The sequence below is a fragment of the Anopheles arabiensis genome, chromosome X (genome assembly GCF_016920715.1).
Source record: "Anopheles arabiensis isolate DONGOLA chromosome X, AaraD3, whole genome shotgun sequence".
Taxonomy (NCBI): Eukaryota; Metazoa; Arthropoda; class Insecta; order Diptera; family Culicidae; genus Anopheles; species Anopheles arabiensis.
The window spans coordinates 1,373,528-1,390,246 of record NC_053519.1 but is presented as its reverse complement, the minus strand read 5'-3'; the positions used below and the strand labels follow the sequence as shown (position 1 = coordinate 1,390,246).

At 44.7% G+C, this 16,719-nt stretch overlaps 1 protein-coding gene across 12 annotated transcripts in view; it reads left to right on the top strand.

The window, feature by feature from the left end:
• The first annotated feature begins 2,238 nt into the window (after positions 1–2,238).
• LOC120905906 (glutamate receptor ionotropic, kainate 2) overlaps positions 2,239–16,719 on the top strand; it is a 108,108-nt gene continuing 93,627 nt past the window's right edge. For 2 of the 12 annotated variants that reach the window (XM_040317236.1, XM_040317235.1), the window contains exon 1: positions 2,242–3,964. In XM_040317236.1, coding sequence (XP_040173170.1) covers positions 3,859–3,964 — 106 coding nt within the window. In that variant the 5' untranslated portion in view covers positions 2,242–3,858. Of the gene's footprint in view, positions 3,965–16,719 lie in introns of all 12 variants that reach the window. The other 10 variants (XM_040317228.1, XM_040317227.1, XM_040317232.1 and 7 more) reach the window with 10 other exon arrangements.

Here is a 16,719-nt window from a genome sequence, read left to right as displayed (position 1 = left end):
TATGCGAGTGTGCGGACGAGTCATTTCCTGTGGCTCTGAGGTGCAGATAATTCATTTACACAAGGAAAATTGTGTCCCTGGGCAGCTAGGCCAGCAGGGCCGGTGCAATTTCCGGGGGACGGTGACCGAGCAGGGTAGCTTTATGGTTTGGAGGTTAAGGGAAAGGTAGCAGAATGGCAAAGGGAGGGCAGCGCTACTGCACTATATCAATTAGCTTAACGATGTTCTGCTTACTGTTGTAAAGGTTTACTGTTGAAGCAGAATTAAACCATGCCAGCAAAGCAGTATGACAGTCTACAGCTGCTTGGTATACAGGGGAGTGCAAAGTATTTTTTAGAGGTAGTTTTTTTTTTTAAATTTATTAGACGAACCATTCCAAGCCACTGAATGGTGCTATTAATATAAACAAATTTGGAAAACAATTTTTAAAAAATGGGAATGAAATGTTAAAAAGGATTCGCTAACCCTGCAATCGAGCGAGCGTTTTTGATCTGTTGTGGGAAGAGTTGTTTTGACCTACTGTCACGTATTGGGAATATTATCAAATTAATTATTTTAGTTTTGTTTTTTTTTTTATTTATTTAATCTTTTTTTAAAATATTTATTTGGTTGTTATATTTTTCATTCTTTAGTATGTAATGTACTAGACAGTATTTTATTTTTATAACTATTTTTATAAATGTATTGATATATCACTGGATTGTTCAACACTTTCAAAACTTGTATGTTTTAAAGTATTTTATTTGTGTTTGTTTTTTTATGAATGTATTTATATATATATATATATATATATATATCTAGTTTGTTCAATACTGTATCCCTCTGTGTACCTCAACGTAAACCCATTTTAACCCAATACACATCCGGTTATTTGATTTGTTGATCGTTAAAATATAGTTGTTATTATTTATTTATTTATTTTATTGTTTTTATTGTTGATGAACAAGCACAAGTTTATTTTCAAAGTTTAACGCAGCGTTGAAAGCTTGATTGATTTCTCCGACCAAGCACATTGAGCTAATCTTTCCGTTCAACAAGCACTATCTGCTTGGGATAGAAACTGAAACGGTGCTAGAAATAGTGTTTGTCAGACGGAACATGGGAAGCTTCTGAACGCGAGCTTCGATTGTACAGCTTTCCTGAAACGCAAGCAAGCTTTATAAAAGTTTTCCCTGTCTGGCTGGGTAGTCCTGGTTGCTGCTGCAAAAATAAGAAGAAATATTTCCTGTTTTTTTTTCTTCTGAGCAACACAAAAAAGGTGACGTGAAACATTAAAAACGAAACATAACAGAAACGTTACAGCCATCCATCATACCGCTTGGCTGGAGCTTTCACTTCGTGCTCGCCGAATTTCGCCACAGGACTAGGGGTGGCACTGCTGTGTGGAGTTGTGTGTGTGTGTGTGTGTGTGTGCTTTGAGCAATAATTAATGACTCCGATTCTTGAACTGACCGGGACGTACAGCAGACGGTCCCGGGGCAAGTGCACGTACTTGTGCAGTCGATTGGCTCGGATCGTGAGATGCAGGGCTGCAGTAAGCAAGATTGATGTTCATAGCGATGAAATGGAACCCGACGGGTGCACTGGCAAAAGCAATACAGACGAGCATGGCCAAAAAAAAAAAAATTAATGTATTCCGGTGGTGATGCTGGAAAGGATTTTTATGTTTCGGGTGAAGAAATAGGAATGAGGGAATTAGCTTCAATTGCACTGGCACCATTAATCATGCTTTCGTTCGCTTCAATCCATGTCCATTGACGCAATCGCTATTGCGAAACATTTCATTCTAGCGCGTTAATTTTCGTAGAATATTTCAAAATTTCATAGAAACATTTCACCGGCAAGCTCTGTACAAGCGAATCAACTTTAACCGCACTTTTTTTAAATGAAAGCACATCAACTGATAAGCCATGCTCAGCCGCTGAGTGCCTGTCCAGCATCCACACCGGGTTTGGGATGAGTTCCGAACGCTCCGAACCCACAGCACACCGCCACACGTTATCAGCCGCTTCGGGTGCCCGAGTGGCCTCGCGTGAGTGCTTTCGTGTTTTGCGTGGCAGTGTGCGCATGTGAAGTACAAATAAATCGCCGGGTGCGCTGACAACCACCCAGAAAGGCACCCACGAAAGCTTCGATCATATACGAAAGCTTTCGACACTCACGACTGAGCTCCGCAGCATCCAGCAGCCAGCAGCCACGCATCTTCGAGCACGCGTCGTCAGTACGGTCGCATCCTTTGCAACCGCTAGGGTAATAGTGCACGGCTCTCTGTCCGACCTGCTAGGCCCGACCCGAAAAGAGATCCTTTAAAAGCTGAGGGCAGCGAGCGACCAAGTGTCAGTTAGCAGCTAGTTGCCCGCCGCTTCCGTTCTCGCTTGCGACCGTGGGAGTGCCGCGGCCCAGTTATTTCCCCTCAGACACACTGACACAGCACCAGCACCTGCCTCCCTGCCCCAAAACCCCTTCCCTGCGCCATCGGGACTGTTGCTTGTGATGCGTGTGTGAATTTGTGCGTGCGTGTATGGGTGTGTGAGTGTGTGTGTGTGTATATGGGTGGGAGGAATAAGTGAAGAAGGACGCTGTACACGCACGATTCCGACGTACACACACATTAGGGTGCTTGGTCCGCGTGTCGCTTCCGGTGCTGGTGCGGTTTGCATCCGGTGCCCGTGACGTACGTGAGCGATTTGCAACTCTTCTCACCTCCTGTCCACCGCAGCGGCACATTGTTTTTGGTGGAAACCTCGGTGGAAGAATTTTGACAGATCGTGTGCGTGCGTGTGTGTGTGTGTACTAGTGTTGCAAGAGCGCTAGTGTTCGTTATTTGTTGAGGCTGGCGGCTTAGGTAGCACAGCCTCATCTGTTTGTTGACTGGTACAAGCTCCTGGGTGTGTGTGTGTGCGTAGTGAAAGTACGGGTTGAGTGTGTTGTTAATTTGCCTCTTCCATTCTTTCCTTTTCATCAATCTCAAAGCGCTCCAGTCAACCATTATATCAGATAAACAATAGCAAAAAAGATAGAAAGAGAAACGAAACAGACGCGAAACCCAAAAAAGGAAAGAGAAACAACAAATCATTATTGTCGCAGCGAGCGAAAGCATGGCCCATGCTGGTCCTTCGAACACGAACTGACGTTGCGCAGTGAGCGTGTGTGCGTGTGTTTTGTTTTTCTTGTATTCAGAACCGTGCAAAGTGCGTGTGTGTGTATGTTTTTTTTTTTTTTTGGTTTGAACTTCACAGCACAGCAGGGGAGGTTTCCCACGTTTTGACAACCGACGGTGACAGTTGCGAGAAAGACAATCCGGATAATAAGCGCATATCTCCCCATCGCAGCCTCCCATTTGCTCCCCTGCAAACAGGAAAACGGGGGAAACGGCGTCACCCAAAACCAAAACATTAGCACACCAACACTAACGGGCGCACTTACCACCAATACCACAGCAAGCGTCCATCAACCACTGCTAGCAGTAGACAAGGAAGGAGCAGCAGCATCATTCAACCAACTCGTGAGCCACTGGCGTAGTGCATAAATAACGCAAAAGCGTGTTCCTCGTCGCTGCCCGTTCCCTCCCTCGATTCACATTTCCTTCCCTATTCGCGAGTGCGTGTGTGTGTCTGTGTGTGCGTGCGGCTGTGTGAGTGAGTGAAGAGAGCTTTCGCCAAGCGGGGCTCGACGGAGGAAACGAACGCGCAAGGGCGCAACCGACGCACTGAGCTGTCGCAGTGAGACGTGAGACTCTCGCACACCGGCATCTCTCCCCCTTTTCCTTCCCCGGGTCAACTCCGTGCCACTTTGTTGAGCGGCTGAGAGCGCTGAGCTCGCACTGAGTGGCTGCAGCCGAGTGTTCACCCCAAGACCATGACGGGTCGGTGGGCTCACCCGTGCTGGTGGGCCGCTTGCCTACTAGCGCTTCTGCTACACGGTCCCGCTCCTGCCCGCGCCCTCCCGGACGCCATTCGAATCGGTGAGTACAGCTTGTGTATCAGGGGAAGGGGATCCCAGCAGCAGGGGATGATGCAGGATGCAGGGTACAAACGCAAATAATAACGGATCCGAGTTTGTTGTTTAAAAGTTTGAACGATGCAGGAGCGCTCGGGAAAACGCAAGACCGAAATGGTAGAGCACAGCAGATTTGGTGTGTACCATCGGTGTACCCAGCGGTAGCAAAGAGAAGTACAACAGACTACCTGTACAGTTGCACAGCGTGACTGGGTCCCAGACCGGGTTGACGGTGGGAGTCACAAAACATATAAAAAAAAATGCGTGCCGAAGAGTTTCTACCCACTTGAAAGCTACCCCTTTTTGTCAGCCCGATGATAGCATAGTTGATATGCATAGTTTAATGAGCCTCCGCTCATCATCTCCGCCCCGTTCGGTGTGGCAAGTATTGTGGAAGCGAGTGCAGAGATCCTTCGCAAATCGAGCGCGCTGGGTTGGTTTCACAAGTTAACAAGCAAAACACTGGTGCTGTTTCGGGGGACGATTGGAGGGGCGCTTAATTATGATGTGCAGTTGTGGCGCACTAATCGCTCGCGCGACGTCTTTCGCCATCGTTCGGTCAAGCGATATGCCCGTCGTTGCCGCCGTCGGTCCAGCGCAATCGATGCCGTTTTGTTTGTTTTTTGGCCGCTTAAAACTGCTTTGTTGTGATGAGTTGCAAATACCGATTGGGCCGAAAAATTGGTCCCCGGTCCACAATCGACAGCACAGTGCACAAAGGCTATCGGGGATAGAGTGTGTTTGTGTAGTTTTTGTTGCGTGTGTTTCTCTGTTAGTTTATGTTTGGAATTTGCTTATCGGTAGTCGATAAGAAGGAAGAAACAGATTAGGATTAAATCATTTTCTTTGAAAGCCAAAAAATATAGTCTCTTTGTTATTCCGTCGTTAGAACGTAAGAGATTACATTATTACCATGTCTTTTTTACACAAATATTGACCTGAGAAGTCTCACGGAAATGCTTACTCACGACGAAAAGAGACGGATTGTATCAATGCTCAGATTAGTCTTGAACCCATGACCTCTGTTGCAAATGCTTGAGCGCTTGTTACGACGCTACGGGAGCACTATCTGCTATCAGCGCTTCAATTACCAATAAAAGCGACGGCACAGACACAAATGTCACAAAGTTCGCTTTCAAATAGGTTTTTTGTTATAGAATATTGTAGTAAAATTGACATTGTCAATGTTTTTTGACACAATTGATATAATTAACGTGTATCTTCTCTTACAATATCAACACACTAGAAAATAAAATCATTCAATCTCAGGTTTCTTACTCTCCAACTTCCCTTGGAGTGCGCCAGCTGCAAGAAATAACACACATACACAAGCGCCCATTCTTACAGAGTGTTCTTCCATAATCGCTCGTTATTTATTTTGGATTTCCCTTGCACCGCGGTGTATTAGTTGCGCTCATAACGTCTCAATTCGTTTGACTTGGGTGGGTGGGAGTTGGATTGGGCGTAGAATATCGCTTGCATTAAAGCTGCTCCAGCTACGACCTTCCTTGTTCACTGCAGGTGGTCGCCCTGTTGATACACCTGGGAGTATTACTTTCCACCTCTCCTTTCTCGCGCTCTCTCCACCCCTTGGACGGTTAGCTGTAAACGTTCGTCCAGTGGGAATAAAGATCGGGGAACGGAGGATTCAGGAAGCAAAGGGGACACCAACCGTACGTGACGCTGAAGGGAACGAAGGCTCATCGAGGGAGAGCGAGAGAGAAACGAAAAAAAAAATCGAAAATGAAACCACAGCATGTGCGCCTACGGGCGTTGGGGGGCCTTTCCTCCTGTCCAGTAACATCCAGCTGGGTTGGAATTATAATTTATCTTCCAATAACATTACTGCCCCTCCCTTCTCCCCCATTACCAACTGTTTCCACCCTCCTGTACGTTTGTACCTCTCGGAGGACTTCCCTGGAAGATATCGATTCCGATGGGGAGAGGCGGGGCCGGTGGATTGGCCCAGAAAATCCGGAAAAGTCATGATTTGCCCAGCACCTCCCAAGCCCCTTCCCCCGTAACCCTGCCGTTCTCAGTGTCCTTGCCGTTTGATGAAGGCGGAAGCGCCACTCGCCATCTTTGCTGTGGATGATTGTCTGTGTCTGCTGACGGGGCACAAAATGTTGCTGCTGGTCGTTGTTGTACCTCGTTGGTGGATGGCAAGTCATAAGGAACTGTGTCACACACACACACACTCACACGTGCAAGTTCATTGAAACCAGATAAGGACATCACCTTTTGAGCCGCAACGGGGGAGGTAGCAAAAAACAACATCTCTCTTTCGCAGTGTGGTAGCTTGAACGTAAGGGAAAGGCACATAGTGTGATTTTATGATTAGTAACGTTACCTCTTGCCGTAAGCTGATCCTATTTTCATACTTGCCATCAGTATTTCTACTTTTTTTCATATTTGCCATTAACACCCATAACAATCGATTGAAATAAAAGAACAAAATAGTGCCTTTAAGTCAATAGTTTCAACTCGTTCTAACTACAGTTTTTGTCCCTGAGGCATCAATGTTTGGCTGTAAGTACAGGCGTCCCCCGAGTTACGACCCCCTCGAGTTACGACGATTCGCAGATACGACGATTTTGATTTTGACAGTTAATAGTTGTCATTGACAAGAAATTGATGTATTTTTTTGAATTTCTGGGCTGATAACCGTTATACACACATTTCCAAAGATTCCACAACTACCCTTTATTGAATATCTATGTTTTATACGGCTTTTAAAATATAATTATTGCATTATCGAACATTATTTTAAATAAAATACACGATATCATAGATTCCAACTTTTCAACTTCGGTTATAAACTTTATATTCATAGATATTCGACGTACGACTTTTTCGACTTACGCCTTGCTTTGGGACATTTTTTCGGTCCCAAATACAGTCGTATCTCGGGGGACACCTGTAAATCGATTACTCAAGTTGCTATGTCTGTGGGTCTCAAAATGCGTCAATTGCAGTGGCATAATTTATAAATTTACGATGGACACTTCTCAAACACATGTTAAAAGTGTTTTTTCAATAATTCAACAATGTAGCAAGGTATGACAACACAATTGAGAAAAAATGGCCCGATTTGATAACAATTGGTCAAATTTAGGAACTAAAGAATTCAATACTGCGCACCCTTGTGGGTCTAATTTGACTACTGGGGATCGTAAGCTCTACAACTTGAATTAATTTGAATTTTGGAAATTTTATTAAATGAAAGAGATGTCATGATTAGTAAGCTAAAAACTGGCGCAAAAACGGCAATGAAAACAATAAAAATTCTTATTTTCGGGAGGTTTAGGCATCCTTACACTCACGTTATACTATCACTCGCTCGACGCTGATGAGCCGTTTCGCGAACACCAATATTTTGCCACGATTTGGACCTTTTGTGTTTAATGAACAAGAAGAGGTATTAACATGGCATTATTCAGTAGCAGATGACATATTGCATGGGATTTCCAGGATCATAATGATGAATTTAGACTTGATGGCAAAAATACCATGAAGGGCCTATTTTTTAATAACTCCACTAAACATGTTGGAGTCATGGACTCTTCTATAAGCTGTGCCCGATACTTCAATAATCGGCACTTACAAATTCCTAAAGTTACGGCTGGATGAACCGTCCTTTGAATTGACCAAGATATTTTTATCCAACGTTCTGGTGGGAAGCAATAAGATATGTTAAAATAATTCTTCAATTCCCTTGATGGTGTCCTTCTTTCCCATATCGTACGTCCGTCTTACCTGTATATTTGAAAACTGCACAAAAAATGTTTTAATTCATGATAAAAACATAAACAACGATAGAAACTTAAAAGATTCAGCACACTTTCTGAACCTTTTCCTTAATGCGTCCTTCTTAATGGTCCTTCCCCTACTATTGTTGGGACAATTTTGAAGGTTTCAGAAAAAACTTCCAATGAATGTCGCTAAGGAAGGACTTACAGAAAAAGAATATGCGCAGCAGAGACAAAAACAGATCCAACATTTGGTAGCTCAGCGCCAATATTGGGCGATAAGGATTGTAATTAATAATTGAGGAACTTTGCACTTTGTAGCTCACGGGATAGATGTTATTGTTATCCATTTTGGAGCATTTTTGTTGAATTTAGCTTCCATACTGGATCCTAAAAAGAAGGTTTCAGAGTTACAAAATGTTTCACGCAATTTGAGAGGCGTTATTTGGGGTACTGGTCATCTTTGACCTTGACGTGTTTGGCACAGCAGATGATAGAGTCCAAAAAATAGTAAATCTGACACTTTCGTAACTGTTTGCTAACTTCACCAAAGTTCTGGATAGTAAACTTCAGCCGTAGCAAACGAAGCAGGGCGTGAAAAACTTGCCCTCTTGCCGCTTGCTCCCACGATCCCTGCACCACTCGCCAGCAGCATCCTTTTCACTTTCTTGATAAATGGCTCTGCGATTTCACGCTTCGTAAGCATCGTGTTTTATTTTGCGCCTTCCTTGGATTGGTGCTGTTGTTGCACCGAGATTTCGCTTCACCGCTATCGCAATCTCGCGCTTTCGGTGGAAAAAGTTCACGTCATGGGGTTAGCCGGATGTTTGTGTTATACTTTTTACTCTCTTTATCTTGCGTTGGTGGTTTGTGGTTTTCTGCTGTCAGGGCTCTGTCAGGCCGGTTTCGGGCCCCGATAGGCTGGTCATGAAAAACCGGTATGAAGGTATTACAACAACAACAACAACAACAACAGCAAAAACTACTACAAGTAGAGCAAGTAGATAGAAAAAAAGGAGGAAAAATACACAACCGGTGACAGCACGGCGAAGAAAAACTGATCCATCAAAACTGTGTAACTGGAAATGTACATAAAGATTGTGACAATTTTGCTCCCATTCTTATGCCGCTGCTGGTGCTGTCCACTTTTTTTTTCTTGCCTCCTTTTCTTACCGTAGTGATAGGTTTCTTTTAATCTCAACGAGGAGAGAGAAGAAAAAAAAACAGTTTAGGAAGGGTAGGAATTGAAAGCTTTACATTATTCCGATAGCAACCGGAAAAAGTGTCCCCAATTCCACTGCTCTGGGTGTGTGTGTGTGTGATTGATTGACTTGCAGGAAGCTTCGATCTAGCACAGACACACAGCGAGACAGATAGCAGGAAGCGTGATGATGGATTCGTTTTTGCGTAATCGACGTAGTTCGGCCATGGCCTCTTTGCGATCCCAAAAATTCCTAATGATCGATTCATTCTGCAAGCGAGCAGGGAAAGAAATGGTCCCTCTTCTCCAACCCCCCCCCCTCCTGTCCATCGACCCCACCACTTATTAAGACAATTTTATTGTTTATGGTTGAAGCGGACGAAAATTTCAATCAAAAGCTGTGCACAAGCATAGGGCGCCGGAAACAGTGTTCTCAAAGCGTTTCCCAAGCGTTAAAAGTGGAAGTCGTCCTTCCGGGAGTGCGGGGAAAACGGGAACATTCCATTTGCCAACCCAGTGCAAAAAGAAGGGAGGAGGGAGGCAGGGGCGATTGAGGAAAATGAAAAGGCTGAGAGTGAAAGTTTCTTTCGGGCGAAAGTAACCCTGCGTTGCCGCGCCCTCAGCCCGTGCTGAATTTCTTTTGATTGAATTACTACAAATCGTTCCATTTCTTGCTCGTGTGCCTGCCCGGGAGAGCTTAAAGTGTAATTGTGTGTGTGTGTGTGTTAGTGTGTTGCAAAATGAGGAAGTGGAATGCAGGGACGGCTGTTGTTGTAGCCTTTTCCTCGTCCTTCCAACTCCCAAAGGCTGGAAGCGAAGCAACCCAAACTCCCACAAGGGACCAGTTTGCCAGGATCGCTTCGAAATAAATTCACTATAGTTGTGGCTATAAGAAGGCAGGACGGGCAGGAGGATAGGCGGACATGTTGACTAAGAGGGCACAATATCGCCCGATCCAGTGCTGCTTTCACCCTGGCAGCAGAGAGTGGCAAAATTCGTCCGAATGTTTGTAATGTGGCGTAATTATTAAGCGCCAAAATGTATGCAAAAAGGTTCTATGTAACACACCAGCAAGCGAAACCCGTACGTTATCGATGGAGAAACGTAAAACATTTTGCATACTTTTTGGCGTTTTTTGAAGGTTAGTTTTTTTTCGCTAATCACTGTGACTGTGTCCCTCATATGCTTGCTGCAATACTTATAGCTGTGTGCATGTGAAGGAAGTGAAAAGGTTTTGACTCCTTCGTCCGGCTCCTTCGCAATGTGCCGGAAAATGACATCCACTCGAAAGGCCCCTCGAAAGCATCACCTTCGCTGCCTTCTTGGGGCCTTGTTTCTACCCGCCCGGAACGATGATGAATTTTGAAAGGGAGCACGCGCTCAGTTTTGCTGCACGCGCACGCCCCGAAAAGACCGGCTACACTTTGGGACGGACACCCGGGACGATCGGTTCAATCGTCCGTACTCACGCATACCACTCTCTCTCTCTCTCCGCCCCCCCCCCCGCCAACCATTGCGTTTCAAAAGGGTGGAAAACTAGATGCGAAGCAGAAAAGGTTTCGAGCGGTAGCAAACGAGTTGAAGTGGAGCGATTTTTGGTGGGGGAAGCAAATTAGTATGAGAAAGTTCATCTTCTTTTACTTTTTCTTTCACTCTCTTATTTTCTCTCTCTCTCTCTCTCTCTATCGTTTCATCGGGGGAAATAAGATGAAATCATCTCCAAACCCCAAACTGTGCCAGGGTCAGACACGTTGGGCGGGAATTTCAAACATTTTTCCCTTCCATTGTTTCCCAGCCTTCCCGATACACTGTGCTTGTGCAACCTCGGGAACGGACCAACTTTTCACCCCACTCTCCACTCGCCTTCCTCCCTCGCGGGCAAACGTCCTCTTTTTTCTAATCTCTACTTCGGCCCGTTCGGCTTTCGGCAAAACTGTCACCGTCGATCAAAGCTGCGGTGGTGTTGAATTCGGTAAAATATTCTCACCAATCGACCGGGGCTTCGACCGACACTTTCGGTTGGCCCGGTGGAAGGGGGGGGGGGGATATTTTTCGTGAAATGATTTGCTCCCTTGCCCGCCCGATTCAGCCGCATCCGCTTCCGCCCGGTGATTCTCGCACATAGTTTGCTGTTAAGGTTTGATCATGATTCGGTTTTTACGGTTGCTTTGTTTTTTATCATTATTTTGTTGTGTTTGTCAATTGGAAGCCTCTCTTCGGACGGTAATTCATTAGAATTCAACCGAGCTGATTAGGTGTAACATGTAATTATAAACACGGCAGGCCGCTCTGTATAGAGGAATGCGCTGGAGGCGCTTCGTTAAAACAAAAGCACAGCTCATTTGTTTTCACAAATTCTAGGAAGTGAACAATCGACAGATGCGCCTGTAATGAGATAGGTTCCCATAATGCTCTCAAACGCATCGCGAAACAAAATGGCCCACTGTGCTTGGCAAGCGGCTTACCCGGCAGCTGGACGCTAGCGTTTTTAGGAACAGTTTATGCTCAAATTGCTCTTTCTATGGCGGGTTAATAATTGTTCAGTCATTTGAAAAGCATGCATTATTTATTGTTCTCGTTTTTTGAGTGAATAACACCCAAAGTAATGGTACATATAGTTCATATTCGTTTACATGCTAGCGTAAGAGCTATGGGCATAAAACAACTTCAAATTGGGCGCTTCGTGTTAGCAGCAAAGCACGTTGGGAGTGGTTAATTGTGTGAAAACTTTCCGACGCTACTGGACGCATCGTACTGTTGCCTAAAGTTCCCCGTTGAGTTGTTTTATTATTTCTCCACCCTTTTTTGCGGTTTGGGAACGCATCGGCCAGTGTCCACTGCTGGCTGCTGAAAAGGTGAATTAAATTGAGCGTGCTTAAATGCTTAAAATCAACAAACCGATCGACGGTGCTAATGCAATTTTGGTGCTCATCGTGTTTAGGGCGAAGGTGTGTGGTTTTGCTTCCCGTACCCGCCAGTGGTGCAGGGATGAGCAATCGGTGGGCGAAGTAAATACTGAATGAAATTTCATAAAGTTGAATTTCAAAAAGGATTTAACATCTCCTTTTTCGGATTGAAGTTTTGATTATAATAACGTTTGCATTGAAAAATAATGGACTTTTCAGCTGGCTGTATAAAAAAGAACATTCAGAGATAATAAGGCCAATTATACGAATCAAACGGATAAGTGTACAACAAACCCATTCCAAACAAACGGGAATTTTATCGCTATTATAGAAGACCCAAAAGACATTGCTGTCACGACATGTGAATTCTTGAGTCCAACGCAATACTCTGACTGACAAGCTTAGTTTAATGCCGGCGCAAGCATAATCATGATTTTTTGTGGCTGTGAACAGTGCTGCCAAATGCCGCTGTTTCAATCATCAAAACTCATGACTGAAACGAAGCTCAAATCAGATTACGTACACTAAGATGATCAGTGACGATACTCAAACATGTGGATAATCAATCACATGCTTGGTGACATTTTGATTATCACCCAACTCTTGGTCACTCACTTGGTCACGACATTTTCTGGCGGTGATAACGACATCACGACATTCTTGGAATATACTTGACGCGTGGGCTCTAGCACCAAAATGAGCATGCTTTCTTCCTCTATCTGTTTTGATTATCTGACGGGTCAAACAAAGCGAAAAAAGATGCTCGTTTTGTTTCTTGGAACCACTCGCACGCACCGCATATCTCCCATGACTATCGTGATGATCACCGGCAGAAAAAGTCACGACCAAGTGACTGACTAAGAATTGGTTGTACACAATGTCACCGAGCATGTGATGGTCGCACCAACTGTTTGAGTCTCACCTCTGATCATCACAGTAGAGCTCGTGACGCTGACATGATTTTGTTTTAGCCGGAATTTGTCAGTGATTATGTCAGTGACATTTTGCAGAACTGATCACAGTAAAAAAAAAGGCATGACATTGTGACTGATCAAGCGTTGGTCACAAAAATGTCACGAAATGTCACGCATTGATCGCACCAATCGTTTTGAGTATCATCTCTGATTATCACAAATGAGGACGCCGACATGGATTTTGTTTCAGTCAGATTTTAGTATGACATTGACAGTGACATTTTGCTGCACTGAACGTGAAGCACAAGAAGGATTATTTAATTGTTAAAACGTCTTCTCCTTGTGAGTATTATTGTTATTCTTTTATTGCAGTGAAACCCCACATGTGTATTGCTAGGATATATATTTATTTGTAGGCCGTATCCCAGGGATGAGCAGCTGTCAGTGTAATATGAATGTGAAAGGAGTGTACTCAAGGAAAATTCACATTCACATTACACTGACAGTTGCTCATCCCTGGAATACGGCCTACAAATAAATATATATCCTAACAATACAGAAAAGGTCCGGGCCCTTTTTTGGGGGTGGGCTGTAGTAAATCCTATTAGCACACCAGCAAATCAGTCGACAGGTAACTCTCTCTTTCTCTCTCTCTCTCACATACACACACATGACGATCCTTTTCCGTGATGGGTGTGACTGATGAAAGTGTGAAGGACAAAAACAGTCACCTAGTGCTTGTTTTTTTTATTTGTAAACCAGCTCAACCTTAGTCCAGTTTCGGGCCTGGGAGCGTGGGAGCGCAACCAATCAGAGCAAATGTCCTAACCAAGTTGTTGCTATCTCCCACTTTCTCTCTCTCTCTCTCTTTCCGCTACTCTATCCTCTTCCAATTAGTGACAGATCCCAATCAAACTGAGCACGGGACGGGTGAAGCTGTTCGGAAGATTGTACAATTAAGTGCAAGGTGCTTGATTCGATTTGCGATGCTTCGAACAATTCGATCAAACCCTGTTTCAAAAATAATTGTTTTGAGAGAGGGCTACAAAGAGTAAATAAAAAATATCAACACACACACACACACACACACACACACACACAAGCACGCACACAGAACAAGAACCGATGAGGGGTGAGTGCGTGTGGTACCCGAAACGAACGCACGAAAAAGAGATGGACCAATCATCTCGAAAACGAATTTTTGCTGGTACCCAGCGGATGGGTGGGCGGGATGGTTGGCCCCGGGGCGGAAAAAAAGGTGAAGCAATAATCTAATAACACTGCATACCGGGTCGGGTCGAGCCTTGGGGTAGCCTCCATTCCCGCTCCCCCTCCCCCTGAAGAACGGTCTAATTAATGGCGCACGTCGGAAGGTGGGGCAAAGAACTGGCAGGGTGGTACGGCACAAGCACTCCTGAAAGCTAGAGACCATTTTCGCAACCGCTCTGCACTCCACCGGTGCCCGGGTAGTGGCTAAAAAGAAGAGGAAGTAAAACACGGCCGGCACGAAATAACAAAACGGTAACATATTTGCTCGGCCCGGCCCGACCTGAGAGGTATTTTCCGCTTCTTTTTGCTCGCCCCGGTAGCTTCTTGCTTTATGGGTGTGTATGTGTGTGCGTGTGTGTAAAATTTGCTCCAACAATTTCACATTACAGCCGCCCATGCTGGAGAACCATCGAACGGGAATAGCAGCGCAGGAGGTAGAAGACATACCAGCCAGCAAATCCCTCGGAGGGTGACAATGGGTGGACCGTTTCCATGCGGCAGCTGGACGACGCACATGGTGAAGTGCGAAGAATTTCCACCATTGGCATTTTTCGCTCCGTTTTCTTTTTTTTTGCCTCCCCCCCTCCGCTTACCGTTCACCACCGGCCGGGATTGGGGGGAATGGTTTTTTTTTTCCTGCCTTCGGAATAATTCATGGCAGCACTGGCGGGAGGCTGTGTCATAATTTTTCCACACACTACGCACGCCGCTTGCCTTGGGGGTCTGCTTTTTCGTGCGCAATTCGTCTCACTTTTTCCTCCAATTGGCCCATTTCTAGCTGGGAGCCGTGCATGACAATTTTTCATTTCGCACCATTTGGGCATCATGAGGAAGGTTTTTTTTCGTGCTTCCGGACCCCCGGACGGCCGACGGAAAGATGGTCCAAATCAGAAACTAAGATATATCCAATAGTAATAACAAAACGACTGCCCCAAATCGTGTAACGCATGATGATATTGTCGACATGTTGTGTGAATGTTTTTTTAAAAATACAGTGAAACTCCGCAATACGAGTTTAATCCGTCCCAGTGACGTACTCATTACAGGGTTTTCCAGGGGTTCTCATAGTTGTGGGACACTTCCTAGACTCTTTCCCATTGGAAGTGAACTTCATACGTTGGAAATTGAACTCTATGGCACCCTGTTTGGACATTCCTATTGGATGTGTCCAACAAGAGTGCTAGAGAAACTGAGGGTGATCAAATTCAATATCTGTCTTTTTCAAATGCTTGGTTTATTAGATTTCCACTACACTTTTCGCTCGAAAAGGTTCCGAAAATGCTTCCTGTTTCTGAGTCTGGTTCTGAATATGATCAAAGAACCGACACAAATGTTGCAACCGTTCTGGATCTGATTTCAGCCCTATTCTGATCCTGCAGCTGATGTCGTATTGTGGTTTCGAAACGGTTCTCACGAAAAGAATCCTCTTCAGGTTTTTAGTCTGTATTGGTTTCAAAACCAAGCTAGAGGTAGTCTCGATGGTGGAATTTATAGCATAGCTGTACTGTTTCTATAACCTGAAGCTGCTGTAATTAATCCAAGCATTTGTGACAGAGCGACAGAGCGAAGCACAGGGGTGGAAATGATTTTCCAAAAATAATATAATGATTTGGAACAAGTTGAAAATAAAATTTCATTAAAAAAACACGTTCACATTTATTGGCGCAATGTATTGAATTGCTGTACCGGAATTGACTGGTGCTGCGTATGTTTGCCATGCCCGCTTTCTTGCGCCATGCATTTAATCTCGCTCGTAGGTGCGGAGGTGGGAGGGGGGGGTCAATTTGTGTGAGCGTACTTAAAATGATTACAATTTATTCGATTCATTTCGATGTAACGAATTTAGCCCTGAGAGCTCGGAAGGATGTATACGAATGGAACAAAATTCGTAGTCAAAGCCAATGCGAAGTGAAACGAGAAAAAAGTGTGTGTGTGTGAAAGAGAGAGAGAGAGAAAGAGAGAGAGAGAGAAAGAGAGAGAGAGAGAGAGAAAGAGAAAAAACACACACAAAAACACCCTTAAATGCTCAATTTAAATGCAATATTGAGCGCGGAATGTTGTAAGCAAAATTGCGGACCAACAGCGCACAAAAAAACGCTCCATTTTCCACCGATTTCTCGAGCAGCTTGTGAGTAGTGTACAATTTTTCCTTACAATAGCTTTACACATTCATATTTTTAGCCATTCCCCGCATTTCTGCAGGTGCTTTCCGTTATGTTTTCCTCGATTTTGCACTTCTTAACCACTGCATAAGCAATAAATTGGCCCGTTTCGGGCAAGCGCGCGGAGCGAAACGAAGCATCCAAAATGGAAGGGAAGACACATGCACACACACACACAGAGCACGCGAAGCATTAGCATTTTTCACGAGGCAGTAGGGCGGCGCAAGTAAGGGAAATGCTTTTGTGAGAAGATTTTTTAAGTCCCGAGTGTATCGGAATTAATCCGATTTTTCCGAGAGCTAATTTTGTACGCGAGCGTGAGTAGCGCATTGCATTGCAAAAGCTGGGTGGGCGGCAGAGGCGAGAGTAAAGCTTTTTTTTGTCGTCGTTCCCTTCCTACCGTGCGCAGCTTTGCTGCTGCTGCTCCATCTCTCCATCCAATTTGTAGTTAGCCATGTTTGCGTTGCTTTATTAAATAAAGTCAAGGTACCGGGCGCACGCTTTGCTATTATTTTGCGT